The 27,252-nt window shown below is 38.8% G+C and overlaps 1 protein-coding gene across 1 annotated transcript; it reads left to right on the top strand.

Moving 5' to 3' along the window:
* Positions 1 to 470: 470 nt before the first annotated feature.
* Positions 471 to 22,577, top strand: zc4h2.S (zinc finger, C4H2 domain containing S homeolog). Its single transcript, NM_001094613.1, is given in 5 exon segments — positions 471 to 632; positions 12,931 to 13,102; positions 19,626 to 19,798; positions 20,564 to 20,726; positions 21,973 to 22,577. Coding segments are annotated over 5 exon segments (675 nt in total). The 5' UTR covers positions 471 to 579; the 3' UTR covers positions 22,087 to 22,577.
* The last annotated feature ends 4,675 nt before the right edge of the window (positions 22,578 to 27,252 follow it).

Genomic DNA, 27,252 nt, shown 5'->3' with positions numbered 1-27,252 from the left:
AAATGCTCCTAAAGTGAAAAGTGCTCAGATTTTGTCTTACAGTAAACATGAATGGGAGAATTCTTCCAGCAGGCCAGTGGTTAAATTGTCAGGGTCCTTTGTCCCACTATTTCCACGCTGCCTGGGGTCTATTGTACTGTTCTCCTCGCATCCTCCTCCCAATCACGTTGTATTTGCTGCCTCATTTAACAAAAGACTCCTTCAAGGATTGCTACAGGCTTCTTGTTTTATCAACCCTGCACGCTCCAATTTCTCTATAACTTTTTAGTTTGCTATATTTCATTTCACAAGTAGGCTAACGGCCTCCAGCACCACGACATTGTACCACTACCCCAATCATTTTCTAACCAAAGCAGACGCTAGGGAGGACACAGGAAGTGCTGAGCCAGATGCTTTCTGGGAAACGTAGTCTTCTAAACTGTATTGTGCAGGAGGAGTGTCACAACCGACTACACTTCCCAAAAGCACCGTGCGGTTCTGCTGCCTAGAGATCTGAGCAGCTGGAACGCTGTACCTGTTGTATTGTTTTGCTGGCATTTTATTTCATTCCCCAGGACGGATAATTGCTGCCTGATGAGAATGGGAGATGATCAGGAGATTATGTGCAAATTGGAGAGCATTAAAGAGATCAGGTATGGCCTCTCAACTTTATTGTTAGCCTCTGATTTTCTGTATTTTTTAATGCAAAAACATTCATTGTTATGCTTGTAAGAATGATAAATCTTTTAGTCACTTAAAAGGGAAGCAAACCCCCTATGTAATAGAGACTGCAGGATTCTCTTAGGGACAAACATATGCACGTAATCTGTTTGCATCAAAATCTCCCACTGTATGCTTCACATCCTCATACAGCCTGCCTCCATCTACTGTCCAGCTGTTTCACTTTATTCTGCAAGTGATGCTTTTGCCATGTGTCTGTCTTAATGTAATTTAAAAAAACTGATTTATGTGGGTACACATTAGTGTATATTTTAATACTGAAAGAAATAAATGCTTGTGTTTTGAAAAAAAAATCCAGATCTTAGATAAAAAAAAAAATATATATATATATATATATATATAGTCAAATACAAGAGTCCTCTGCACTCAACCCATTATCAATATATTTAAGACAGCGACATTTTGTGCATACTGCTACTAAAAAATGCCTTACCCTTTAAACAAAACAGGGATTGTTTGTCCATATATTGCAATATATTTAAGCTGGCCAACTACGTCAAAGTCATCCCATATCTGGCCAGAAAAAAAAAATCCTATGCTCAATTTTATCTGATTCATTAAGAATTCTATTGCTTCATCATACATTTTACAAAGGGACTAGGTATTACCTGCAACTTAACTTGCTGCTTTCAAAGTAAACCTCCATACTTGGCTGCCCTTTTATTAGACACCAGTGGGATCACCTGACTATAGCTGGGAAGGGTGGGAGCTACAACATGGAGCTGGTCACTGCTCCTGTATAAACTATAACAAACAAGGGAAAGTTGTGCTCACCACTATTTTTTAAAACCATTAGGCGGGGGTGCAATGAGGCTGTGACCACAAAATACATATAGTCAAATACAAGAGTCCTCTGCACTCAACCCATTATCAATATATTTAAGACAGCGACATTTTGTGCATACTGCTACTAAAAAATGCCTTACCCTTTAAACAAAACAGGGATTGTTTGTCCATATATTGCAATATATTTAAGCTGGCCAACTACGTCAAAGTCATCCCATATCTGGCCAGAAAAAAAAATCCTATGCTCAATTTTATCTGATTCATTAAGAATTCTATTGCTTCATCATACATTTTACAAAGGGACTAGGTATTACCTGCAACTTAACTTGCTGCTTTCAAAGTAAACCTCCATACTTGGCTGCCCTTTTATTAGACACCAGTGGGATCACCTGACTATAGCTGGGAAGGGTGGGAGCTACAACATGGAGCTGGTCACTGCTCCTGTATAAACTATAACAAACAAGGGAAAGTTGTGCTCACCACTATTTTTTAAAACCATTAGGCGGGGGTGCAATGAGGCTGTGACCACAAAATACATATAGTCAAATACAAGAGTCCTCTGCACTCAACCCATTATCAATATATTTAAGACAGCGACATTTTGTGCATACTGCTACTAAAAAATGCCTTACCCTTTAAACAAAACAGGGATTGTTTGTCCATATATTGCAATATATTTAAGCTGGCCAACTACGTCAAAGTCATCCCATATCTGGCCAGAAAAAAAAATCCTATGCTCAATTTTATCTGATTCATTAAGAATTCTATTGCTTCATCATACATTTTACAAAGGGACTAGGTATTACCTGCAACTTAACTTGCTGCTTTCAAAGTAAACCTCCATACTTGGCTGCCCTTTTATTAGACACCAGTGGGATCACCTGACTATAGCTGGGAAGGGTGGGAGCTACAACATGGAGCTGGTCACTGCTCCTGTATAAACTATAACAAACAAGGGAAAGTTGTGCTCACCACTATTTTTTAAAACCATTAGGCGGGGGTGCAATGAGGCTGTGACCACAAAATACATATAGTCAAATACAAGAGTCCTCTGCACTCAACCCATTATCAATATATTTAAGACAGCGACATTTTGTGCATACTGCTACTAAAAAATGCCTTACCCTTTAAACAAAACAGGGATTGTTTGTCCATATATTGCAATATATTTAAGCTGGCCAACTACGTCAAAGTCATCCCATATCTGGCCAGAAAAAAAAATCCTATGCTCAATTTTATCTGATTCATTAAGAATTCTATTGCTTCATCATACATTTTACAAAGGGACTAGGTATTACCTGCAACTTAACTTGCTGCTTTCAAAGTAAACCTCCATACTTGGCTGCCCTTTTATTAGACACCAGTGGGATCACCTGACTATAGCTGGGAAGGGTGGGAGCTACAACATGGAGCTGGTCACTGCTCCTGTATAAACTATAACAAACAAGGGAAAGTTGTGCTCACCACTATTTTTTAAAACCATTAGGCGGGGGTGCAATGAGGCTGTGACCACAAAATACATATAGTCAAATACAAGAGTCCTCTGCACTCAACCCATTATCAATATATTTAAGACAGCGACATTTTGTGCATACTGCTACTAAAAAATGCCTTACCCTTTAAACAAAACAGGGATTGTTTGTCCATATATTGCAATATATTTAAGCTGGCCAACTACGTCAAAGTCATCCCATATCTGGCCAGAAAAAAAAATCCTATGCTCAATTTTATCTGATTCATTAAGAATTCTATTGCTTCATCATACATTTTACAAAGGGACTAGGTATTACCTGCAACTTAACTTGCTGCTTTCAAAGTAAACCTCCATACTTGGCTGCCCTTTTATTAGACACCAGTGGGATCACCTGACTATAGCTGGGAAGGGTGGGAGCTACAACATGGAGCTGGTCACTGCTCCTGTATAAACTATAACAAACAAGGGAAAGTTGTGCTCACCACTATTTTTTAAAACCATTAGGCGGGGGTGCAATGAGGCTGTGACCACAAAATACATATAGTCAAATACAAGAGTCCTCTGCACTCAACCCATTATCAATATATTTAAGACAGCGACATTTTGTGCATACTGCTACTAAAAAATGCCTTACCCTTTAAACAAAACAGGGATTGTTTGTCCATATATTGCAATATATTTAAGCTGGCCAACTACGTCAAAGTCATCCCATATCTGGCCAGAAAAAAAAATCCTATGCTCAATTTTATCTGATTCATTAAGAATTCTATTGCTTCATCATATATTTTACAAAGGGACTAGGTATTACCTGCAACTTAACTTGCTGCTTTCAAAGTAAACCTCCATACTTGGCTGCCCTTTTATTAGACACCAGTGGGATCACCTGACTATAGCTGGGAAGGGTGGGAGCTACAACATGGAGCTGGTCACTGCTCCTGTATAAACTATAACAAACAAGGGAAAGTTGTGCTCACCACTATTTTTTAAAACCATTAGGCGGGGGTGCAATGAGGCTGTGACCACAAAATACATATAGTCAAATACAAGAGTCCTCTGCACTCAACCCATTATCAATATATTTAAGACAGCGACATTTTGTGCATACTGCTACTAAAAAATGCCTTACCCTTTAAACAAAACAGGGATTGTTTGTCCATATATTGCAATATATTTAAGCTGGCCAACTACGTCAAAGTCATCCCATATCTGGCCAGAAAAAAAATCCTATGCTCAATTTTATCTGATTCATTAAGAATTCTATTGCTTCATCATACATTTTACAAAGGGACTAGGTATTACCTGCAACTTAACTTGCTGCTTTCAAAGTAAACCTCCATACTTGGCTGCCCTTTTATTAGACACCAGTGGGATCACCTGACTATAGCTGGGAAGGGTGGGAGCTACAACATGGAGCTGGTCACTGCTCCTGTATAAACTATAACAAACAAGGGAAAGTTGTGCTCACCACTATTTTTTAAAAACCATTAGGCGGGGGTGCAATGAGGCTGTGACCACAAAATACATATAGTCAAATACAAGAGTCCTCTGCACTCAACCCATTATCAATATATTTAAGACAGCGACATTTTGTGCATACTGCTACTAAAAAATGCCTTACCCTTTAAACAAAACAGGGATTGTTTGTCCATATATTGCAATATATTTAAGCTGGCCAACTACGTCAAAGTCATCCCATATCTGGCCAGAAAAAAAATCCTATGCTCAATTTTATCTGATTCATTAAGAATTCTATTGCTTCATCATACATTTTACAAAGGGACTAGGTATTACCTGCAACTTAACTTGCTGCTTTCAAAGTAAACCTCCATACTTGGCTGCCCTTTTATTAGACACCAGTGGGATCACCTGACTATAGCTGGGAAGGGTGGGAGCTACAACATGGAGCTGGTCACTGCTCCTGTATAAACTATAACAAACAAGGGAAAGTTGTGCTCACCACTATTTTTTAAAACCATTAGGCGGGGGTGCAATGAGGCTGTGACCACAAAATACATATAGTCAAATACAAGAGTCCTCTGCACTCAACCCATTATCAATATATTTAAGACAGCGACATTTTGTGCATACTGCTACTAAAAAATGCCTTACCCTTTAAACAAAACAGGGATTGTTTGTCCATATATTGCAATATATTTAAGCTGGCCAACTACGTCAAAGTCATCCCATATCTGGCCAGAAAAAAAAATCCTATGCTCAATTTTATCTGATTCATTAAGAATTCTATTGCTTCATCATACATTTTACAAAGGGACTAGGTATTACCTGCAACTTAACTTGCTGCTTTCAAAGTAAACCTCCATACTTGGCTGCCCTTTTATTAGACACCAGTGGGATCACCTGACTATAGCTGGGAAGGGTGGGAGCTACAACATGGAGCTGGTCACTGCTCCTGTATAAACTATAACAAACAAGGGAAAGTTGTGCTCACCACTATTTTTTAAAACCATTAGGCGGGGGTGCAATGAGGCTGTGACCACAAAATACATATAGTCAAATACAAGAGTCCTCTGCACTCAACCCATTATCAATATATTTAAGACAGCGACATTTTGTGCATACTGCTACTAAAAAATGCCTTACCCTTTAAACAAAACAGGGATTGTTTGTCCATATATTGCAATATATTTAAGCTGGCCAACTACGTCAAAGTCATCCCATATCTGGCCAGAAAAAAAATCCTATGCTCAATTTTATCTGATTCATTAAGAATTCTATTGCTTCATCATACATTTTACAAAGGGACTAGGTATTACCTGCAACTTAACTTGCTGCTTTCAAAGTAAACCTCCATACTTGGCTGCCCTTTTATTAGACACCAGTGGGATCACCTGACTATAGCTGGGAAGGGTGGGAGCTACAACATGGAGCTGGTCACTGCTCCTGTATAAACTATAACAAACAAGGGAAAGTTGTGCTCACCACTATTTTTTAAAACCATTAGGCGGGGGTGCAATGAGGCTGTGACCACAAAATACATATAGTCAAATACAAGAGTCCTCTGCACTCAACCCATTATCAATATATTTAAGACAGCGACATTTTGTGCATACTGCTACTAAAAAATGCCTTACCCTTTAAACAAAACAGGGATTGTTTGTCCATATATTGCAATATATTTAAGCTGGCCAACTACGTCAAAGTCATCCCATATCTGGCCAGAAAAAAAATCCTATGCTCAATTTTATCTGATTCATTAAGAATTCTATTGCTTCATCATACATTTTACAAAGGGACTAGGTATTACCTGCAACTTAACTTGCTGCTTTCAAAGTAAACCTCCATACTTGGCTGCCCTTTTATTAGACACCAGTGGGATCACCTGACTATAGCTGGGAAGGGTGGGAGCTACAACATGGAGCTGGTCACTGCTCCTGTATAAACTATAACAAACAAGGGAAAGTTGTGCTCACCACTATTTTTTAAAACCATTAGGCGGGGGTGCAATGAGGCTGTGACCACAAAATACATATAGTCAAATACAAGAGTCCTCTGCACTCAACCCATTATCAATATATTTAAGACAGCGACATTTTGTGCATACTGCTACTAAAAAATGCCTTACCCTTTAAACAAAACAGGGATTGTTTGTCCATATATTGCAATATATTTAAGCTGGCCAACTACGTCAAAGTCATCCCATATCTGGCCAGAAAAAAAAATTCTATGCTCAATTTTATCTGATTCATTAAGAATTCTATTGCTTCATCATACATTTTACAAAGGGACTAGGTATTACCTGCAACTTAACTTGCTGCTTTCAAAGTAAACCTCCATACTTGGCTGCCCTTTTATTAGACACCAGTGGGATCACCTGACTATAGCTGGGAAGGGTGGGAGCTACAACATGGAGCTGGTCACTGCTCCTGTATAAACTATAACAAACAAGGGAAAGTTGTGCTCACCACTATTTTTTAAAACCATTAGGCGGGGGTGCAATGAGGCTGTGACCACAAAATACATATAGTCAAATACAAGAGTCCTCTGCACTCAACCCATTATCAATATATTTAAGACAGCGACATTTTGTGCATACTGCTACTAAAAAATGCCTTACCCTTTAAACAAAACAGGGATTGTTTGTCCATATATTGCAATATATTTAAGCTGGCCAACTACGTCAAAGTCATCCCATATCTGGCCAGAAAAAAAAATCCTATGCTCAATTTTATCTGATTCATTAAGAATTCTATTGCTTCATCATACATTTTACAAAGGGACTAGGTATTACCTGCAACTTAACTTGCTGCTTTCAAAGTAAACCTCCATACTTGGCTGCCCTTTTATTAGACACCAGTGGGATCACCTGACTATAGCTGGGAAGGGTGGGAGCTACAACATGGAGCTGGTCACTGCTCCTGTATAAACTATAACAAACAAGGGAAAGTTGTGCTCACCACTATTTTTTAAAACCATTAGGCGGGGGTGCAATGAGGTTGTGACCACAAAAAACATATAGTCAACTACAAGAGGTCCTCTGCACTCAACCCATTATCAATATATTTAAGACAGCGACATTTTGTGCATACTGCTACTAAAAAATGCCTTACCCTTTAAACAACACAGGGATTGTTTGTCCATATATTGCAATATATTTAAGCTGGCCAACTACGTCAAAGTCATCCCATATCTGGCCAGTCCTACGCTTAATTTTCATCTGATTCATTAAGAATTCAATTGCTTAATTTTACATTTGTATACAAGATAAATAAAAACAGACAAAACAAAAATGAGTTTATGTACAGAAACCTTTACTTCCATCTGATAAATAACCCTCTGAATTCAAGAGGTAAGCAAAAACTATGTTTCATGCTAAACACACCCACCCAAAACTTCACTTTCTGGTATGTTCCACCTGTCTTGTGGTCCACTAAAGGGGACCCTTGGGAGTCATGAAAGTATAGGTCCCATTCATTAGAATAAATGTTAGCCCAAGGTATAAATCATAGGATCAACCTGATCTGACCTACCATTTATGTGGCCAGAGATGCTCTTGTTTGGCAGCCAAGCATGTGGCAATTCAAAACTGGAATAAACATCTGCCTGGCGCCTGTATGAGAAAGGTCAAGCATGAATTTTCTAAGAAATGTGGATGCACTATTGAATGATTGAATGGAACAAAAGAAAGGATTTTCAAGTCAAGTCTAGTCAAGTGGATTTTATTGTCATTTCAGCCATATATTATTATTAACATGTATTTATATAGCGCCAACATATTGCTTAGCACTGTAAAGTAAATGTGATTATACAACTAAATCACATGAAGTATATACATAGAACTTATGGAGTTACATACATCACAATCAATACTGGTACAAAAAGGTGAGGAAGGCCCTATGCATAGGCATACACTCTAAAGGGAAGGGAGTAATACACAAGGTGTGGGAGTGGGCAAGATCAAAAAAGTGGGTGAGAAATGTGGTATTGTATGTGGTGTTGTGTTTGGTAGTTAAGCAGAGTTGAGGGTAGGCTTTTCGAAAGAAGTGCGTTTTTAGAGATTTCTTGAAAGCAGAAAGGTTGGGAGAAAGTCGGAAAGACCGTGGGAGAGAGTTCCAGAGGAGGGATGCAGCCCTTGCAAAGTCTTGAATGCGAGCATGTGAGGAGGTAATGAGAGAAGAGTTGAGTAGCAGGTCAGTAGAGGAGCGTAGTAAGCGGTTGGGTGAGTATATGGAGATGAGTTCAGCGATGTAGGGTGGGGCAGAGTTATGAAATGCTTTGAAAGTCAGTGTCATTAATTTGAATTTGATTCTGAAAGGTAACGGAAGCCAGTGCAGGGATTGACAGAATGGCGAGGCAGAGGAGGAGCGGTTGCTGAGGTGTATGAGCCTCACAGCAGTGTTCATTGGAGAAGTGACAGTCTCTGGAGGGGAAGGCCAATTAAAATAGAGTTACAGTAGTCTAGACGTGATATTATGAGAGAGTGAATAAGAATTTTGGCAGCATCTTGGGTGATAAATGATCGTACATACAGTACATAGTTCATAACACTATTAAGCCTTCAGGCCGTATTGTCCAGTGTATGACCGCATTTATTACACTATGCTGCTTTTGATCACAACTGGTTGAAAATGATTGACAGGATTAACAATATAAAAAAAAACCTTTTTGTTTTCTACAGGTTTGAAATATTTAGCAAATTGCTGTAGGGCTGCCTTCAGATTAGATTGCTGCTTTTTAGTTCTATATAATATGATTTTAAACATATCTAGATGCATTTGCAGGAAATATGACCTAATGCTGCCCCTGCCATATTGTCTACTGAATGTTTCTGCTAAAAGGCTTTTCTGATTGACAAGCTTTTTATGTTGCATTAAAAACAATTAGCATTTTATCTCAAGACACTCAGCTTTTATAATAATAGTGTAGCTTCAGTTATAAAATGTACCCTGCTTAAAGGCAGACTTTAGACTTGCTTTATTTTGGTGTAAATGTTCATCAAAGCATATGGGAATAGGATATTCTGCACCTTATCTACATAATAAATGTTTATTTACATACCTCACAACTGTCCCTTTTTTTCGCGCGACAGTCCCAATTTTGACAGCTCAACCCACAGTCCCAGATTGTTACTAAAATGTCCCGACTTTCTCTTTGATCTCCTACACTAGCCAGAAAAAGATACAAAGTTTCTAAAACTTAATTGGCTTTTGGCAGAGAGCCCAGAATGCATGGCATGTGCACTTAGATATATTTGCAACAATTTAAGATAAGCAAAGAAACAATTGTTACAATTTAAGATAAGCAGATCTCTTGGGGAAACTGTGACTTGAAGCTTAAAGCGATACAGTTTTCTCAAAAGAGCAAACCTCCCAGCTGCCCCCAGTCATGTGACTTGTGCTCTGATAAACTTCAGTCACTCTTCACTGCTGTACTGCAAGTTGGAGTGATATCACCCCTCCCTTTCCCCCCAGCAGCCTAACAACAGAACAATGTAACCAGATAGCAGCTCCCTAACACCATATAACACCCGCCTGGTAGATCTAAGAACAGCACTCAATAGTAAAATATAGGTCCCACTGCGACACATTTAGTTACATTGAGTTGGAGAAACCATAGCCTGCCAGAAAGCAGTTCCATCCTAAAGTGCTGGCTTTTTCTGAAAGCACATGACCAGAAAAAATGACCTGAGATGGCTGCCTACACACCAATATTACAAGTAAAAAAAATACACTTGCTGGTTCAGGAATTAAATTTTATATGGTAGAGTGAATTATTTGCAGTGTAATTTAGAAATAAAAACGACATCATAAAAATCATGACAGAATCCCTTTAAAGATATACTGACATGTTCCTATAAAAAACATAAAATCGTAGTCAGTATCAATTAAATGCTGGGCTGGGGGGCGGCTTTGCGGAGGGCTTTGAGGGGGAACTATTCCAGGTGCAGCATTTACTTAATACTGAGAGGTTCCTATGATTTTTATAGGAATGTGTCAGTATCACTTTAAAGGGCAATTCACCTTCATTAGCAAAACTGTAATAACACCTGAACCCTAAACCCCCACAAATGTGTTTAAACTTTCCATAACCTACCAGATTTTGTTAAAAGGATGTGGTATTTAGGGGGTGTGGCCATAAAGTGATCACGGTCCATAATTTTTCACTGCGGAACGCGGGGCAATGTTTTTGTCCCTCTTTCTATTTTACAAATGTTGGGAGATATGTATTTATTTTACTGGGAGCAGCCATAATTGTTCTGACAAGCTAATCCATAGATTATTAATAAAACAGTGGACAGTTTTCATGAAAAATGGTAATTGTACATGATACCAGCAGTAACAATGTACAGGGTTGTTTTTTTCTGCCACTGTTTTCCACTGGGTGGCTGCAGTAGACAAATGCCCCATGTCGTTATTCTTTTTTTAAAGGATCAAAATCAAAAAGTGTTTTAAAGTAAATAGCATATAATATACTGTTAGCATACACTGGCATGCACTGGTAAAAGCTGTGTGTTTGCTTAAAAAACACTACTGTACTGTGTAGCCGCTGTGTTGCCATGGGGGCAGCCATTCAAGATGGAAAAAAGGAGAAAAGGCACAGGTTATATAGCACATAACAACAGATAAGCCCTGTCCAACACAATGGTGTTGTATCTGTTAACTGCTATGTAACTTGTCTGTTCTTCTTTTTTCCCGCTTGAATGACTACTACCATGGCTACACAGTAGCCAGGGCCGGATTTACATAGCAGGAACCCCTAGGCCCACTGCCGTTTGTCGCCCCCATCCCCTATATTGTATTTGTTCAAATTATTCATCATCAGGACCGGAGCAATCTAGATTGTCACATTGTATGTCCTGTGCATCGCCAGTGTTTCTGAACCAATGTGGGTGTGGTTGGGTAGCATGCCGCCCCCAAAAACCTGCCGCCCTAGGCCCGGGCCGTGGTGGCCCTTCCACAAATCTGGGCTTAACAGCACCTTAGTTATATAAACGATAGTAGAGTTTCTGAAGCAAACACAACAGTACATTATATTTTAATTACTTTGATACACTTTCAGTTTTTGGTGTTACTGTTCCTTTAAGTTCAAAAAGCAAGCATGTCCCTTATCTATTCTACTTCTCATAGTTTCCAGATAGGGGCTACTTTTTTAAGTTTTTCTAAAGATTCAAAATAACATTGCCAAAGATGTTCTTATTTGAGTATTAACTTCATACAAGTGGAATCTGCCATAATTCTCTTGACAAGGCATTTTATTTCAAGAACTCTAGTATGTTGAATAGTCCTGTTATGGTATAATGTTCAATGTTTGCTTGACATTTTAATAATAATATTCAAACTAAGCATAACATAACATAACATGCAACTTTCCTGGTGTTATTCATAGACGAACTGTGCCAAAGTTGTAATATAACCTAAAGTCCTGATTGGTCAGTGTAACGTGTATGCAGCTGTGAATTTCTGCAAATGTGTAATAAGTTCTGTGGCGTGCATGCAGACAGGGCAATGGTAAACGTGGCACTTCCCCATATTTTGCCACCCACATGACTTCAGTTCAGGGAGACGGGTGGGAAAAACACCAATTCCTCATACATTGACTTGAATGGTGATTGGCTAGACATTGGTAGTGTTCAACTGATTCAGAGCAAAATTCAAGGTGTAAAAAGCATAGAAAAAATTGTATCCAGAATGAGTTAATTTCAGTTTGTTTTGGGTTAACAGAATGAGATTGCTAGGTGTACAGGGTATAGAATGACAGAAGCCATGTGGTGCAATACTGCACTGTGATGTTTATCTAATGGTTGTAATCCTCATTCATTACAATATAAAATGTAATTCCTGAACCAACAAGTGTATTTTTTTAGTTTTAATATTGGTGTGTAGGCAGCCATCTCAGGTCATTTTGCCTGGTCATGTGTTTTTAGAAAGAGCTAGCACTTTAGGATAGAACTGCTTTTTGGCAGGCTTTTGTTTCTCCTGCTCAATGTAACTGGGACCTGGATTGAGTGCTGTTCTTCGATCTACCAGCAAACTATTATATTGTTTTAGGGAGCTGCTATCTGGTTACCTTCCCATTGTTCTGTTGTTAGGCTGCTGGGGAGAGGGGAGAAGGTTAATATCACTCCAACTTGCAGCACAGCAGTAAAGAGTGACTGAAGTTTATCAGAGCACAAGTCACATGGCTGGGGGCAGCTTGGAAACTGACAATATGTCTAGCCCCATGTCGTATTTCAAAATAAAATATAACAAAATGTGTTCTTTTGAAAAATGGATTTCAGTGCAGAATTCTGCTGGAGCCAGCACTATTAACTGGATTCCATAGTATACATTTCTTGGTCTTTGACTAGCCCTTTAAATTTGTTGGTTTTTTTTGGTGTAATTTTGTTTGGTGTTACAGACATTTTCAGTTGCAGTATTTCATATATTAAAAAAAAAAATCCTGGAATGCACATTGCACTATGATGGTACTGACTTCCGCGTTGTGACTTTCAGAAACAAGACTCTCCAAATGGAGAAGATAAAGGCCCGTTTGAAAGCAGAGTTTGAAACGCTGGAATCAGAGGAGCGTCACCTGAAAGAGTATAAACAGGAAATGGACCTCTTGCTTCAGGAGAAGATGGCACATGTGGAAGAGCTGAGACTGATTCATGCTGATATTAATGTGGTATGTACTCAAAATGTACTCATTAAGTGATCGTTACTTCTGGGTATTGCAGGCAGTGGTTTTAACAAATGTACTTATTGGGTCAAGAATAAAAGCATATACTTGATAAATAAGTGAAGCTTTTGGTGCTTTTTTAGCAGTCCGCTATGAACTACATACATTTATAATACATAAAAACCATGAGAAGTCTGTAAATATTATACTTATACCTGTTAAATGATGTAATTTCTGTCACATGACAAAATATGAGGAAATTATAAGTCACCTTGGAGTTGACCTTGTGCTTTTATATGGTCGTGGAACTTATTGGTGACCTACCTATACCCTTATACTGTATTTTACAATAGGCGGTACAGTATTCCTTTTATGAATCTGACTTTGTCAGAAAGCATATTCTGTGTTGTGTTCCATCACCCTGTTTCCTTGACAAAAGTGAAGCTAATGTGTACATTGTATTTATTGTGTAATAATTTGTGTTAGCAAAACAAAGGAGTGATCTTATTACTCAGAACTGTCTCCAGGAAAAGACTAATGATCATTAGATTGACATTATAGTCTTGTAGTACTCTGTCTAGATCAATACTGGGCTACCTTTGTAAAGACTAGTCCCTGGGTCGACTTGAACTGTGAGCTATCTTAGATAACCCTGTAACCACTTGCTAAAAAGTCATCCAACCCCTTCTTAAACCTATTTAACTTGTACAACTGATTCAGGGAGAAAATTCTACATCTTCACAGCTCTCACTATAAAACCCCCTTCTGAATATTTAGACGGAACTTCTTTTCTTCTTATCGGAATGGGTGACCTTGTGTCAGAGAGCCCAGTGGTTCACTGACTAATGTTTAAGTTTGCAAAACTAAACATCTTTCCAAGAGTTTTACAGGGCCCTAAAATATTTTTATATGGGTCCAGGTGCTTCTCGTTATTCCTATTGGTTATATGTACACTGGGGCAAAGTTTCAACCTAACTGACATCTACTCTTGTGTTAAGCTCCATACAGACCAGTTCCCAAATAGAATATGGTCATACGCATAAGGTTTAGCCAGAATATTTTATAAGATTTTGACCTGGTGGAACCTATAGTATTCAGCATCTCAACTAAACTTAAGCCGGTAATATAATATGATGTTAAAGCCCTGGACAACTGATTACATTTTCTACCAAAGATTCATACAAATACTGAACTAAATCACAATTATCTATTTGTCCAAATCCCCAAACTATGGTTTTAGTGCATCCCTTAGATCAGTGATCCCCAACCAGTAGCTCGTGAGCAACATGTTGCGCTCCAACCCCTTGCTTATTTTTGAATTCCAGGCTTGGAGGCAAGTTTTGGCTGCATAAAAACCAGGTGCATTGCCAAACAGAGCCTCAATGTAGGCTGACAATTCACATAGGGGCTACCAAATGGCCAATCACAGCACTTATTTGCCACCCCAAGAACATTTTTCATGCCTGTGTTGCTCTCCAACTCCTTTTTCTTCTGAATGTTGCTCATGGGTTCAAAAGGTTGGGGATCCCTGCCTTAGATGAACACAGCAGGTCTTTTGGAGTCAACTTTATGATTTAAACTAAGTAATAAAATACTTGTAGAAGGAAACACATGCAGTTTGAATACTTTTTAATGAAATTGTTAGGGTCCAAGCAGCCTTGCTCTTGAAAAAGAATACACATATTTCAAAATACCATGGAGGATTTTGAAACCATGACTAAACTCACAATCTGTAAAACCACAAATGTCATTGAATTTACTAAAAGATCCAAATATAAAATATATAAAAAGGGTACGTATGAAAAAATGCACTGAACAATGCTCTAATTTGGACAATCCCTGGCCAAGAAAAATCTGACAACCTCTAAAAGTCTGAATTGATTTAAATGGTCAAATAAGATCAGCTCATCTCCCATTGACTTCTATAGGACCTCAACAACTTTTACATGGGAATTTTTGTATTAAAGGTTTTGTGGTTTTTACATGTAATATATCTTAAATTTCTGGAGCTTTTAAGAAATATAGGAAAATCTCGAATTTTCCAAGATATTTGGAAAAAATAGAAATTCGAGTTGTTAGTAAATAGACCCCTTAGAGTAGTTCTAGGGACATCTGTTAAACTATACCTATTGTGGGAGAACTTGCTCTATATAGTATATCTAGTATAGGTAAATCTAAAAACAACTGGACTTGCTGAGTAATCAATGAAGACGTTTCACTACTCATCCGAGCAGCTTCTTCAGTTCAACTGACTGGTGTGGGAAATTCTCGGCTACTCTTACCACTAATCCAATCACAATGGCACATTGTAACTCATCAAAGAGGTGACATCTGAAGAAAATTCACAGAGGTGTAGATACTGTGTAGTTACTGTGATAGGATTAGCCAATGTGTCATGCAACTCCTAGAAAGAGGTGTTACTTGTGAGAGTAACCACCTGTCTGCTACATACAATGCTGTTCTAAAATCTGTACCCCGGTGGTTTCAGAACACTTCACATGTCCATTCATGCAACACTCATAAGTAACACCTCTTTCTAGGAGTTGCATGACACATTGGATAATCCTATCACAGTAACTACACAGTATCTACACCTCTGTGAATTTTCTTCAGATGTCACCTCTTTGAAGAGTTACAATGTCCCATTGTGATTGGATTAGTGGAAGAGTTTATATGACGAGAATTTCCCACACCAGTCAGTTGAACTGAAGAAGCTGCTCGGATGAGTAGTGAAACGTCTTCATTGATTACTCAGCAAGTCCAGTTGTTTTTAGATTTGCCTATACTAGATATACCATGACCTGGATGAATGAAAATCTTCATAATCATATTGCTCTATATAGGTAACCGTGTATGTGATGGTTTTATGTAACCTCAGGAAGCAATTTTTATTGGTCTTCCTAGTCAGACGGTGGTATCGACCTGTACTAGACTTAACAAGGAGCCAAAAGAGCAAAAAATAGTAGGTTTTGGGGAAGTTGGTAGAAGGGGGTGGAAAGGAAGTCATGGGGACAAACGGAAATAAATCAAAACACGAAGTGGAAAGAGTAGAGAGACAAGAGTGTAAGGACAGAGAAAGCCATTTAAGTTCTTAAAAAATGTTTTTATGGTGAGCAGCAGGACCAGAGTTGTAAAATGTTCTAAGGGGGCCAGGAAATGTGTACTACTAACTACTGCACATGAAGCAGGAAGTGAGAAGCGCAAAAAAGAAAAAACTGTGACAGGTGATGTGGCAGTCAAAGAGGAACCAGATGTGTGGGGAATGGTGTGACAGGCCTGTGAGGGAAAATAGGGGAAAAGGAAAAGCTGTGAGCAGGGCTTGTTTAAAGAGAAGGAAACACATGCAGTTTGAGGGCCACGTTTTGAGGAGTGGGAGGAGCCAAGACAACCTTGTATGGAAAGTTCACGGTATTTCCTCAACAACATTTGTCTCTCACTGGCAAAAAGCTGATAAGGTGATAATATTCATTGCTTGCCATAGCCTTGCCAGAATGTTATTTTACAGGACTTCTAGTGGTTTGATCATAACTACAGCAAGTTACATTAGCTACAGTATGTTGGGCAAACCAGTTACATATGCCACCCTAGCCTAAAAATGCCAGCTGTGATTATGACTTGTGCCTTGCATTATAAAGTGCAGGTTGATATTTTGGTTCTAACCTTGGGCTACTATATGGTTGGAGCTGCAAAGAGCACACCAATCAAAGTTTAATTTTGTCGAGGGCTTTAGTTGTATGTAAATATCCCTAAACACTGCCAAAAGAAGCCTAGATAATGTGCATATGATAGACTCTTGTTAGCTTTATCTTTCACTTCATTAATATGGATTTCTAAAATTCTCATCTGCTTCTCAATGGATTGATACATCCTCACCAATGCCTTTGGATGAGATTTATATGCTCTCCATTGCCAGTGCTTTAGATCAATAATCCTGTATTAGACCAAGAACATTAAGTGACGTGCCTGTAAACTCACAGTTCTCCTGGGTGCAAAGTCAGTGAGCCGTACTGCCAAATATAACTGGTCATAATGTAGATAATGGGCAGCCTGTTGGAAATAACTCTCACCGTTTCACTGTGCTTTATTAAAGGCTCCTATCTGGAAATGTAATAAACAGAATTAAAAGATGATACCCATTAGTGGATTTAGGGTAAGGTCACACTGGGCGATTTGGGGAGATTAAGTCGCCTGGCGACTAATCGCCTCGTCTTTGTGGCGACCAATCTCCCGAAGCACGAAGCGACGCGTGTGCCATGAAATTACACAAGTAACTTTACATTATACATGAATGTACAATACTTGATAATGAACTGGCAGGACACACTTTACTGTAAAATCCATACACAACACAAAGAGGTAGCACATATAACCCAATTGCTTTTAGGGTGGTTATACAGGACACCATGGCTGTTCAGAGGGTCAGTGCTTGACTTAAATGAGGATTAAAGGGTATGTATTTGTTAATATAGTGCAATGAGGGGGCAATCCAGAGATTCCATATTTTATCATCTTTATTAAGGCAGCCTCTGTTATTGTAGGTCATTTTTTTTGATAATGGAGCACCTGGTTTATAAGTCCATCCAACCAGCTTCTTCCAGGGTCTGAGAGGAATGTCATATGCTAGTTATGTACTTTCAAGCCCAGCTCTGCCATAAAGTTTCTTTATATTGTTGTATTCTTTTGTAATTCCTCTAGAGGTCACTGTTGTATAGCCTATTTAAGGAAGTGACACAAGTGTATCTGTAAGCCTATGATTAAGGGCGTTGCTCCCGAAATGCGTCAGGTGATGTTGGTTTGTGACCTGTTTCAATAAACCACTTTCTTCTTTTTACCGGAGTGCCGCCTTCCATCCTTTTGCACCAAAACTTTCAATATGCTGTTGACAGTGCTATTCTGAGACAGTTTGCCAGTGTTCATAATTTTTTTACTTTTTGTGGTTTTTGAATTCTGTAGCTTTTTGTCCAGCAGCTCCCCAGTTTGGAATTTTAGCAGCAATCTGGTTGCTAGGGTCCAATTTAACCTAGCACCAGGCAGTGACTTGAATGAAAGACTGGAAAATAAATAGTAAGGGTGGGGGAGGGTGTGTGAAAAGAAAGATAAATAATTCAAGCGAGCAATAGCAATAAAATTATAGCCTCACAGAGCAATAGTCTTTTTGACTGCCAGGGTCAGTGTCACCCATGTGAGTGCAGGACAGAAGCATAAGAGGAATGCAAATAACTATAAAAAGTAAGAATAATAAATAAAAGGTTGCTAGGAGTATGCCATTCTGGAACTTTCTAAAAGAACTGTCAACATTCTGCAAGCTGTCATCATGATGCTCTTTTCACAGATTGGTCAGTTTTTGGCAGTAACATGACTGTCAAGCATTGTAAATTTTATGGTTCTGGGAAGTTAGTACATGGTACCGGTGCGTTGACTATCAAACAGGTGGTTCAAATTAACATGGACAGAGTTGACAAGTCAGCGGTTAAATGCTGTGGGGCAGGGATGATAACCAGCCGCATAACTACTGTGCGCCGGACCCTCTGCAAAAAAATTATCTGAAAGGCTTGGCGCAAAGAGCTCCCTACCCAACCCCTACCCTTCCACCCACTCCCTGCCTTCCTCCCCCAACTTCTCCGCCTTTCTCCCTCCTACTCTCCACCTCCCAACACCCCCTTCACGCTGTATGTGTACTCCCTCTCCTTTAATGCTATAGAGGAAGCAGACCCGCGGTCCGGCCCCCTGTTCCCTGGGCCCCCTGCAACTGAGAAGTCTGCTTCCTCTATAGTTACGCCACTGATGATAACCTTACATTTAAGTATAGATCAGATCCCAAGATATTCAAACAGTTAATTTGATAAGAAGGCACAGAATTCTGAACAGCACATAATTCAGTTAAAAACAATTAATGTTAACATAAATAGAATATAAATGCTAAAAATAAAGTAGTACATACATTACATAACATATATTTTTGCTAGTTTTCAAGATTTTTCACTAATCAAATGATATAACAACAGCTCCACTTACTGTTTATTTGAATGGAATAGACACTAGTCAGTTAGAAAAGTAATCTTGTGTTGTTGCTCTACTCAGAAAATGAAGTTAGTGATCAGAGAAGAGTCATCTGATGTTTCTCTGATCAGTTCGAAACAGAGCAACATCAGAAGATTTTGCTTTTCTGACTAACGTAATTCTACTGACCAGTTGGCTAAAACCAACAGGTGGTGGTGTTTCAAATTAATTATATTTAAAATGCCGGTATCATGAACATTAGAAAAAATATTAATTAAGTGTTCAGACCAATTTTACATTAATTTGTTTTGAAGCTTTAGATTTCCTTTAAATATTTAACATTTTGAATGAAATGGAACAGCTAACATTGAAAATAAAAGCATAATGTTTAGTTTTTATGGGCAACTGCACTACACCATTTAAAACATTTAGCGGATAGATAAAAAATATATCCTGCTTGGTTGCTTTTAGCACCTATGTTAGAAAAGGAGACATCCTGTATCACAGCTGTTTTAATCTCATTTTGCAGATGGAAAACACAATCAAGCAATCGGAAAATGATTTGAACAAGCTGCTAGAATCTACTCGGCGCCTGCATGAGGAGTACAAGCCTCTGAAAGAGCATGTGGATGCCCTCAGGATGACATTAGGCCTACAGAGGCTGCCGGACCTTTGTGAGGAGGAAGAAAAGCTGTCCCTCGAGTGAGAATAAAGATGCCATTTGTGCACTGCTTTATATAGCAAAATGAGAGTTTATTATAGTCATGGGCAAACTGCTGCCCTCCTGATGAATTTTTACTCCTCACCCTGAATATGATTTTATGCAAGGAGAAAAGACAACCTGTCGGTTGCTGTGGTTACATATAGAGACTACTGCAGTGCCAAGTGTAGAGTACATTACTAGAGTTGCTACAGAAACTGTTGAGAAGTGCAAATGTTCTGTGCCTTTACTTGTTCCTGCTATTTGTCTCTCTCTCTAATCACAGTTAATTTATATGCTGTGTGATCATGGCACCACTTGAGGGGATTGTTATCTGTGTATTTAACACCAACATATGGTGCTTTACTTTCCAGAGTATGTTCTATCAATATAGAGTGCTATGTGCACATATATCTTCATTGACCCCAACTAAAAAATATCTTTTATACATAATATAGTCAATAACAATTATCAATGGCAGCATTTTTTAGACACAGTGGGGCTCATTTATCAACACTGGGCAAATTTGCACATGGGCAGTTACCTATAGCAACCAATCAGTCATTAGCTTTTTAAAGTCAGCTGAAAGTAGAACAATGAATGCAGCAATTTCATTGGTTGCCATGGGTTACTGCCCATGGGCAAATTTGCCCAGTGTTGATAAATATATATATATACTATATATATAGTGCAGCTGCAGTTTCTGTGATGCTTTCCACTTATCACCAAAAACCTAATTAACTGTGGTTCCTGTTCATTGGTTCCAGCTATTTTGAAAAACAGAAAGCAGAATGGCAGACAGAACCACAGGACCCTCCCATCCCAGAATCCCTTGCAGCAGCCGCAGCAGCAGCACAACAGCTACAAGTAGCTAGAAAGCAGGACAACAGACAAACAGCTACATTCCGCCAGCAGCCACCTCCCATGAAGGTATCTATAATGTCTATTGCTTATTGTGCACTCACAGTAACAATAAATTATCTTTACCACTTCATATAAGAATTCAATAAAAGAAGCACATATTAATTATAGAAGGAAACCGAAGGCTTCATTAGTTTGTTGATCGGATCATGTATTAGGTCAGACTCAACTGAACTCTTTAGCTGTTAAAGTGGCCATACAAGGGCAGATGTAAACTGTCAATTTCTGGGTCCTTTAGGCCAATTCGGCATGTATGGGGTCTTCCGACGGGCCTCCCCGACTGATATCTGCCCAAAAATGATCGGATTAGGCCAATATTACTCCCACTATCCTTCTCAGAGAGGAACCACACCACAGGATGTAATATTATATAAAAAAAACAAATCTTTATTACACATAATTAAACCAAATATATAGGGCACAAAAACTTTAAAACATTTAATAACAATGATTATAGCACGTTATTACTACCCTAGCTCCTAAGATCTTTACATAGCAGTGCGAATAAGTATAAGGTTAGTATCATACATGTGGCCTAGATATGCCAGCCATAATAGTAAAAGATCAGACCAACAAAAAGTATCACTGTGTGGCTATCAACATTTAGCCCTGGCTGTACACAGAAAAAAACTTTTTATATATATGTAAAGTGGTGCAATGGAGGAAAGAGCCCTATTATAAATAAAGTATAAAAGTGAGATCGCCCAAACCAAGCACTGAAATAGAGTAGAGTGATACTCGCCAACGCACAGCCCAAATTCATAGAAGATTTCTATACTCAGTTATATACAAGGCTACGGGCTGTTGTTAATTGGTGCATCAAAAAGACAGAGACCCAACACTCCAGTCATGCACGGGGACCTTGAAGAGCCATCAGTTTGTGAACCACTTCCACAGCTCAATGCTGTCTTCAACCATAGGATTTTTACCCTGCCCCAAGTAGGGTTGCCACCTTTTCTGGAAAACAAATCCCGGCCTTCCTATATTTTTATCTTTTTTCCCTATTAATAACATTGGGATCAGCCATCATTTTTACTGGCCAGATGGCAACCCTAGCCCCAAGTGATCTTAAGCCTGGTAAGATACAAGATGGGTAGGTAAACAATTTTTTGTTTTGACATCAATATGGATTTTTACAACTATGCAGTACTATCGAGTGCAAGTTACTGTCTGTTTTACCTATACCGTTGTATTTTGTTTATGACAGATTTCTATAATTTCCTCTAAAATTCTTGTACTTGTGTGTCTCTTCCAGGCCTGTTTGTCTTGTCACCAGCAGATCCATCGCAATGCGCCCATTTGCCCACTTTGCAAAGCCAAAAGCCGATCCAGGAATCCAAAGAAACCAAAGCGAAAACAAGATGAATAGACCTAATCCATTCTGTCTGGGCCTCCGATACTCTTTCCTTTCCTGACACTGTTTCCAGTAATAACGTAAACTGTGCTCGCCCTGAATTCTGTGCAATCTTGAACTGAACTTGTGTTGTTTTTCTATTTAACTTGTTGTAAGCACAAAGAGGCCTGTTCCATTACTATGGCTTGGCTGTAGTGAGAAACATCTTAGGGCTGGAATACCAAAATGAAAGCGTGCACCAGCCCTAGGCTGCAACTCTGATGCCACCATACATTCCCAGTGTTTGTCGTACATTTAGGAGTCTTTTGGTGCTATCTGTACATCTTGCGCTTTGAACAAAGTCTTAGGAAGTGATATGGAAAGAAAGGCAAGTTATTGTGGAAACTACAGCACAGAGAGAGAGAGAGAGAGAGCAAGACACCCAATGTGCTGCGGTTTTCAAATAACCACTTGCCTTTTATTGCCAAATGAATTATTAAATAAAATGTAAGGTATTCATATGAAAATCTGTTTCTATTGATTTGTCTGTAAATCTAACATGGTCTTCAACTCTGGATCTGTCTTTTGGGAAGAAATGTTGTTTTCATTTTTTTTAAATTTTTGCACCATAAATGGAATGTGTAGTTTTTAAATCTACTTAATTTTTATAGGGAGATCAAACAACCTCTAGCATAGCATCACCCTACACACTTTCTGAAGTGCTAAATGCGGCAAGTTGTCCATTGGCCCATGATTATCTTGTGAAATAGCTGGTACATGTTACTGTCCAAAAACAAACTGGTTCCCTGCTTGTGTTTGGTGGCCCTGACAGTGCACAGAGAGCTGTAAACATTCTATACATACTATACAAACTTTAAATGGCAGGGATAATACCCAATCTTAGAGAATATGGGGGGGTAAACAGGAGACATATAGAGCCAGAAACTTTTATTGAAAATTGAAAGCAAACAGCATCCTGCGTATCAGGCATAATTTGTTTTGGCCAGGTGTGTGGAAGAAACTTCCTTTCCTTTGGTGTCCAGCTGTATCACTAGCAGCCAAAAGCTGCTGCTTTCAGAACAGACCCATTACTAACCCCCTCCAGGGAACAGCTGATGCCAACATGATTGCTTGAACAGAGAGAAACTGGTAAAATAGCAACAGGTTGAAAAAAAGACATGCATTACCCAGAGGCAACCCTAGAGCTGATCAAAACTGCAAAAAAGTTGGTGAGAGAAGTTACCAAATTCTACATGGGAATATACAGTAAAGATATGGGCCCTGTTATCCGGAATCGACCTGGGGTATTCCATATAAGGAATCTTTCCGTAATTTGGATCCCCATGCTTTTAAGTTTTCTAAAAAAATCATCTAAAGAATAAATAAACCTAATAAGATTGTTTAACCACCGATACAATTATTTACCTTTCAGTTAGGCTCAAGTACAAGCTACTGTTTAACTATTACAGAGAAAAAGGAAGTCATTTTGAAAAATGTGAATTACGTAATTAAAATGAGGTCTATGGGGCAGATTCACTAAGTGCCAAATTTGCACTAGCTTCCGCTTTGCTCACATCACAACATTTCGCCAGGTGTAAATTCACCCAGACAACGCTAATTCACTAACATGCGAAGTTATGTCCTGGGCGACGAACGCTGGCGAAGTTGTGCTAGCGTTACTTTGGCAAGCAAAGTGAGGTTGCGCTAGCGTTGGCTAATTTGCATACGGTGGGAAGTGAAAGTTGAATGCATGTATATGTTGCAGGAAATACATTACACTACACAAGCCCAGGGAAACTTAAAAAAAATTAAATTAGAGTTGTTATAATGCCCTGCACATGAGCCCAGTCTATAGTTAATGTGCCATATGTTAGGAAATGTAGGGGGGAACCCAGGTACCCAAAAACAAATTTACGGACTTTTGCAGCCTATCACCCTGAAAAAGTGAAAAGATGCCGACGTTTTTTGGGACTTAAATCATTTTCAACAAAAAAATTGAGAAATCCTATACACTCCATTGTACTTCGCCTGGTCTGAGCTGGCGAAGGCAAGTCTGGCGGAACAGCTAACGTTCAGTAAAATCCGCATCTTATTGAATTTAGCGCAAAAAGTTGCAAAGTTGCGCTAGTGTCTATCTCCTTCACTAGCGAAGTTACACCTACACCCGTTTAATCATCGAAGTACAGAAATGACATCACGCTGGCAAATTTTTGCCAGAGCGTTAATCACTTCGCCCTTTAGTAAATTTGCCCCTATGTGAGATGACCAATCTGTGGTTTATAGCATTCTGGATTCCAGATAACAGATCCCATAGATATATACTGCATTTGCTTGTGGCTGTATGCAACAGGAGTAGCCTAGCTTTTGTACCTGGCTTCACCCATCTTTGTAAATGCCAGACAAAAAAAAGAAAGGGCCAGTGGCATACTTAAGAAGGTTCTGGACCCCACAATAAATACCTTTGCCCATCCCATATCCAAACTGATGCGATATATACTTTCCCAAGAGTTATGAATATTTTTTGTGCTTGCATGTGGTTTAAAAAGGGTTTTCCTTCTGTAAATAATTACTGTGTACGTCGCAATGTTGTGAAGTTGACAGCTCCAGGTTCATCTATTTAATCCTATTATTGTATTGGTGTTGATTACTTCTGCTTAGTTTTGCATTCAAACCACTTTTACAAAAGTATAACCCCTCATAACTGCCATAGATTTCCATGAGCCAGGCACTGTTGCAAGGACCATTGGACAATTTCAAAATAGATATTGCTGGATTTTCTGTATATCCAAGAATTTAATTTGAGCAAAGTTTAAACAGTAAATGCATGTTTATGTGCAAGAAGAATTGTTTATATGTACAATGGGCATTACAAACCAATACCAAAATGGATAAGTTGAAGGAAGGAAGGGGAAGTTATGGTTTTAAGGAACAGTAACACCAATAAATGAAAGTAAAATATTATATACTGCATACCTCCCAACACTTGAAAAATGTAACATCAGGGGCGTGTATCGCGTAAAATAACTTTTTGACCACACACATTTTATGGGCACACCCCCTAATTACCATGTCCATTTTACAAAAGTTGGCTGGTTATGAAAGGTTGGACACATTTCTAAGAGATTTAGGGCCATGTTTTATGTGTTATAACAGTTTTGCTAATGAAGCTGAAATTTAAGCTTTGTCTCAGTTTCCCCAAGAGACTTGCTTGCTTATCTTAAATAGTTGTTTCTTTTCTTATTTTAAATGGTTACAAATGTATCGATTTACAGTGGCTTAGTGTTCTGGGCTCTCTGCCAAAAAGCCTTTTATCTTAATTAAGTTTCATAAACTTTGTATCTTTTTCTCTCTGCCAAAACGTCTCTTATTTTAATTAAGTTTCAGATACTTTGTATCTTTTTCTGGAGTCCATGCAGGAGATCAAAGAGAAACTCGGGACATTTCAATAAGAAACTCGGGACTGCGGTCTCAGCTGTTGAAATTCATCCCACAGATAACAGGACAGTTGGGAGGTATTTGCTGCACTGGTTAAACATGTGTGTTTGCTTGAGAAACTCTACTATAATATAAACAAGCTGCTGTGTAGCAGACATTCAAAGCTGAAAAAGGAGAAAAGGCACAGGTTAAAAAGCAGATAGCAGAGAAACTGTTATGGGGTTCTTCAGAACTTATCTGTTATCTGCTATGTATCCTGTGCTTAAATGGCTGCCCCCATGGCTGCACAGCAGCTTGTTTATATAAACTATAGTAGTGTTTCTGAAGCAAACACACCAGTGTCACCAGTGCAGGGCAACAGTATATTATATTTGCATTCCTTTAAAACACTTTCATTGTTTGGTGTTACTGTTCCTTTAAAATTAGTAAAGCTTGCCTGCAGTCTAGTAACCATAGCAATCAGCAGGAAGAATTTACTGGTCATCTGTTTAAAAGCAAGCATCTGATTGGTGCTATGTACCAGACCTGGTGCAAAGTCTGCTACTTTTATTATATTACCTATATTGTAATTTACTATCTACCAACATATTTTGTTTTGTTATAGTAATCTAACAATTGATTTGCTAATCTCTCAGTGTTAACTGGATAGTTAACACTTGGTAGTGATCATTCTTCATGAAATAGGTTGAATCCACGTTAGCCACTGCATTATGTGGCCTACGTTTCTAATTAAAGGGCACCAATCATAACTAAAATCATTTACTAAGTAAATACACTATGGGGCCAATTCACTAACTTCGAGTGAAGGATTTGAAGTAAAAAAACTTCGAATTTTTGTGCTCCTCGACTATCGAATTGGCGTAAATTCGCCTGAGTAGAATGATTCGAATAGATCGAGCGCAAAAACGCTGCGACTATTCGCCATTCGAAATACTTCGACTGCCTACTTCGCCACCTAAAGCCTACCGCATTGCTTTAAAAGCCTATGGGAAAGTCCCATAGGCTTGTTTTCCAAGTTTTTGATAGAATAAAAAGGCATTCGATCGAATGAAAATCCTTTGAGCGAATATTCGATCGAGCGCCTATTCGCCTGGCGAATAGTCGCCAATTCGACTATTCGCCAGCGCGTAAAATTCGCCCAAATTGCCTATTCGATTCTATTCCCCAGTCGAATTTCGATTTAACCCCTCGAAATTCGACCCTTGATGAATTTGCCCCTATGTGTAAGTTCAAGAAATTCGATTTTTAAAACAGTTAGAATTGTTTGTGTAATATAAATCATCAGCTCACTATTCCTTCTGCAAGATCTCCCCTATCTCCACTGCAGTTCTAGCTGAGGCAGGCATCTTGGATTTCACTGTTTCCTCCTACCTATATCTTCACAGCCAACAACAGCTCTGAAATCTCGCAGATGTTCAGTTGAAATTCCTTGGTTGTTTATCAACCCTTCTAAGCTATTTTCAAATAAGCCAAACATCTGTGTTAGCTGCTGTTCAGTAGTGCTGCCACCTTCTGGAAGTTAGTGTGTGCCCTTCATTTGCATAATAACATCAGCAGCAGGGGACAAGATCGCGAAATCTCTTGATACTTATAGTGGAGGAGTTTACTAAAGCTAGGCATTCTGGGTAGAATACTCAAGGCAGTGCTACAATCTGAGCATGCTCCTGAAATTTGCATATTATAGTCTCAGTATGGTCTCACTCAGTGAAAGAACCCATTTGACAAAGTAAGGGATGTATGTAGTTTGAGTAAATGTGTTGTACTGGT

This window comes from Xenopus laevis, chromosome 8S (genome assembly GCF_017654675.1).
Source record: "Xenopus laevis strain J_2021 chromosome 8S, Xenopus_laevis_v10.1, whole genome shotgun sequence".
NCBI classification, from domain to species: domain Eukaryota; kingdom Metazoa; phylum Chordata; class Amphibia; order Anura; family Pipidae; genus Xenopus; species Xenopus laevis.
The sequence above is the reverse complement of the archived record's forward strand: the minus strand, read 5'-3'. Positions and strand labels throughout refer to the sequence as shown.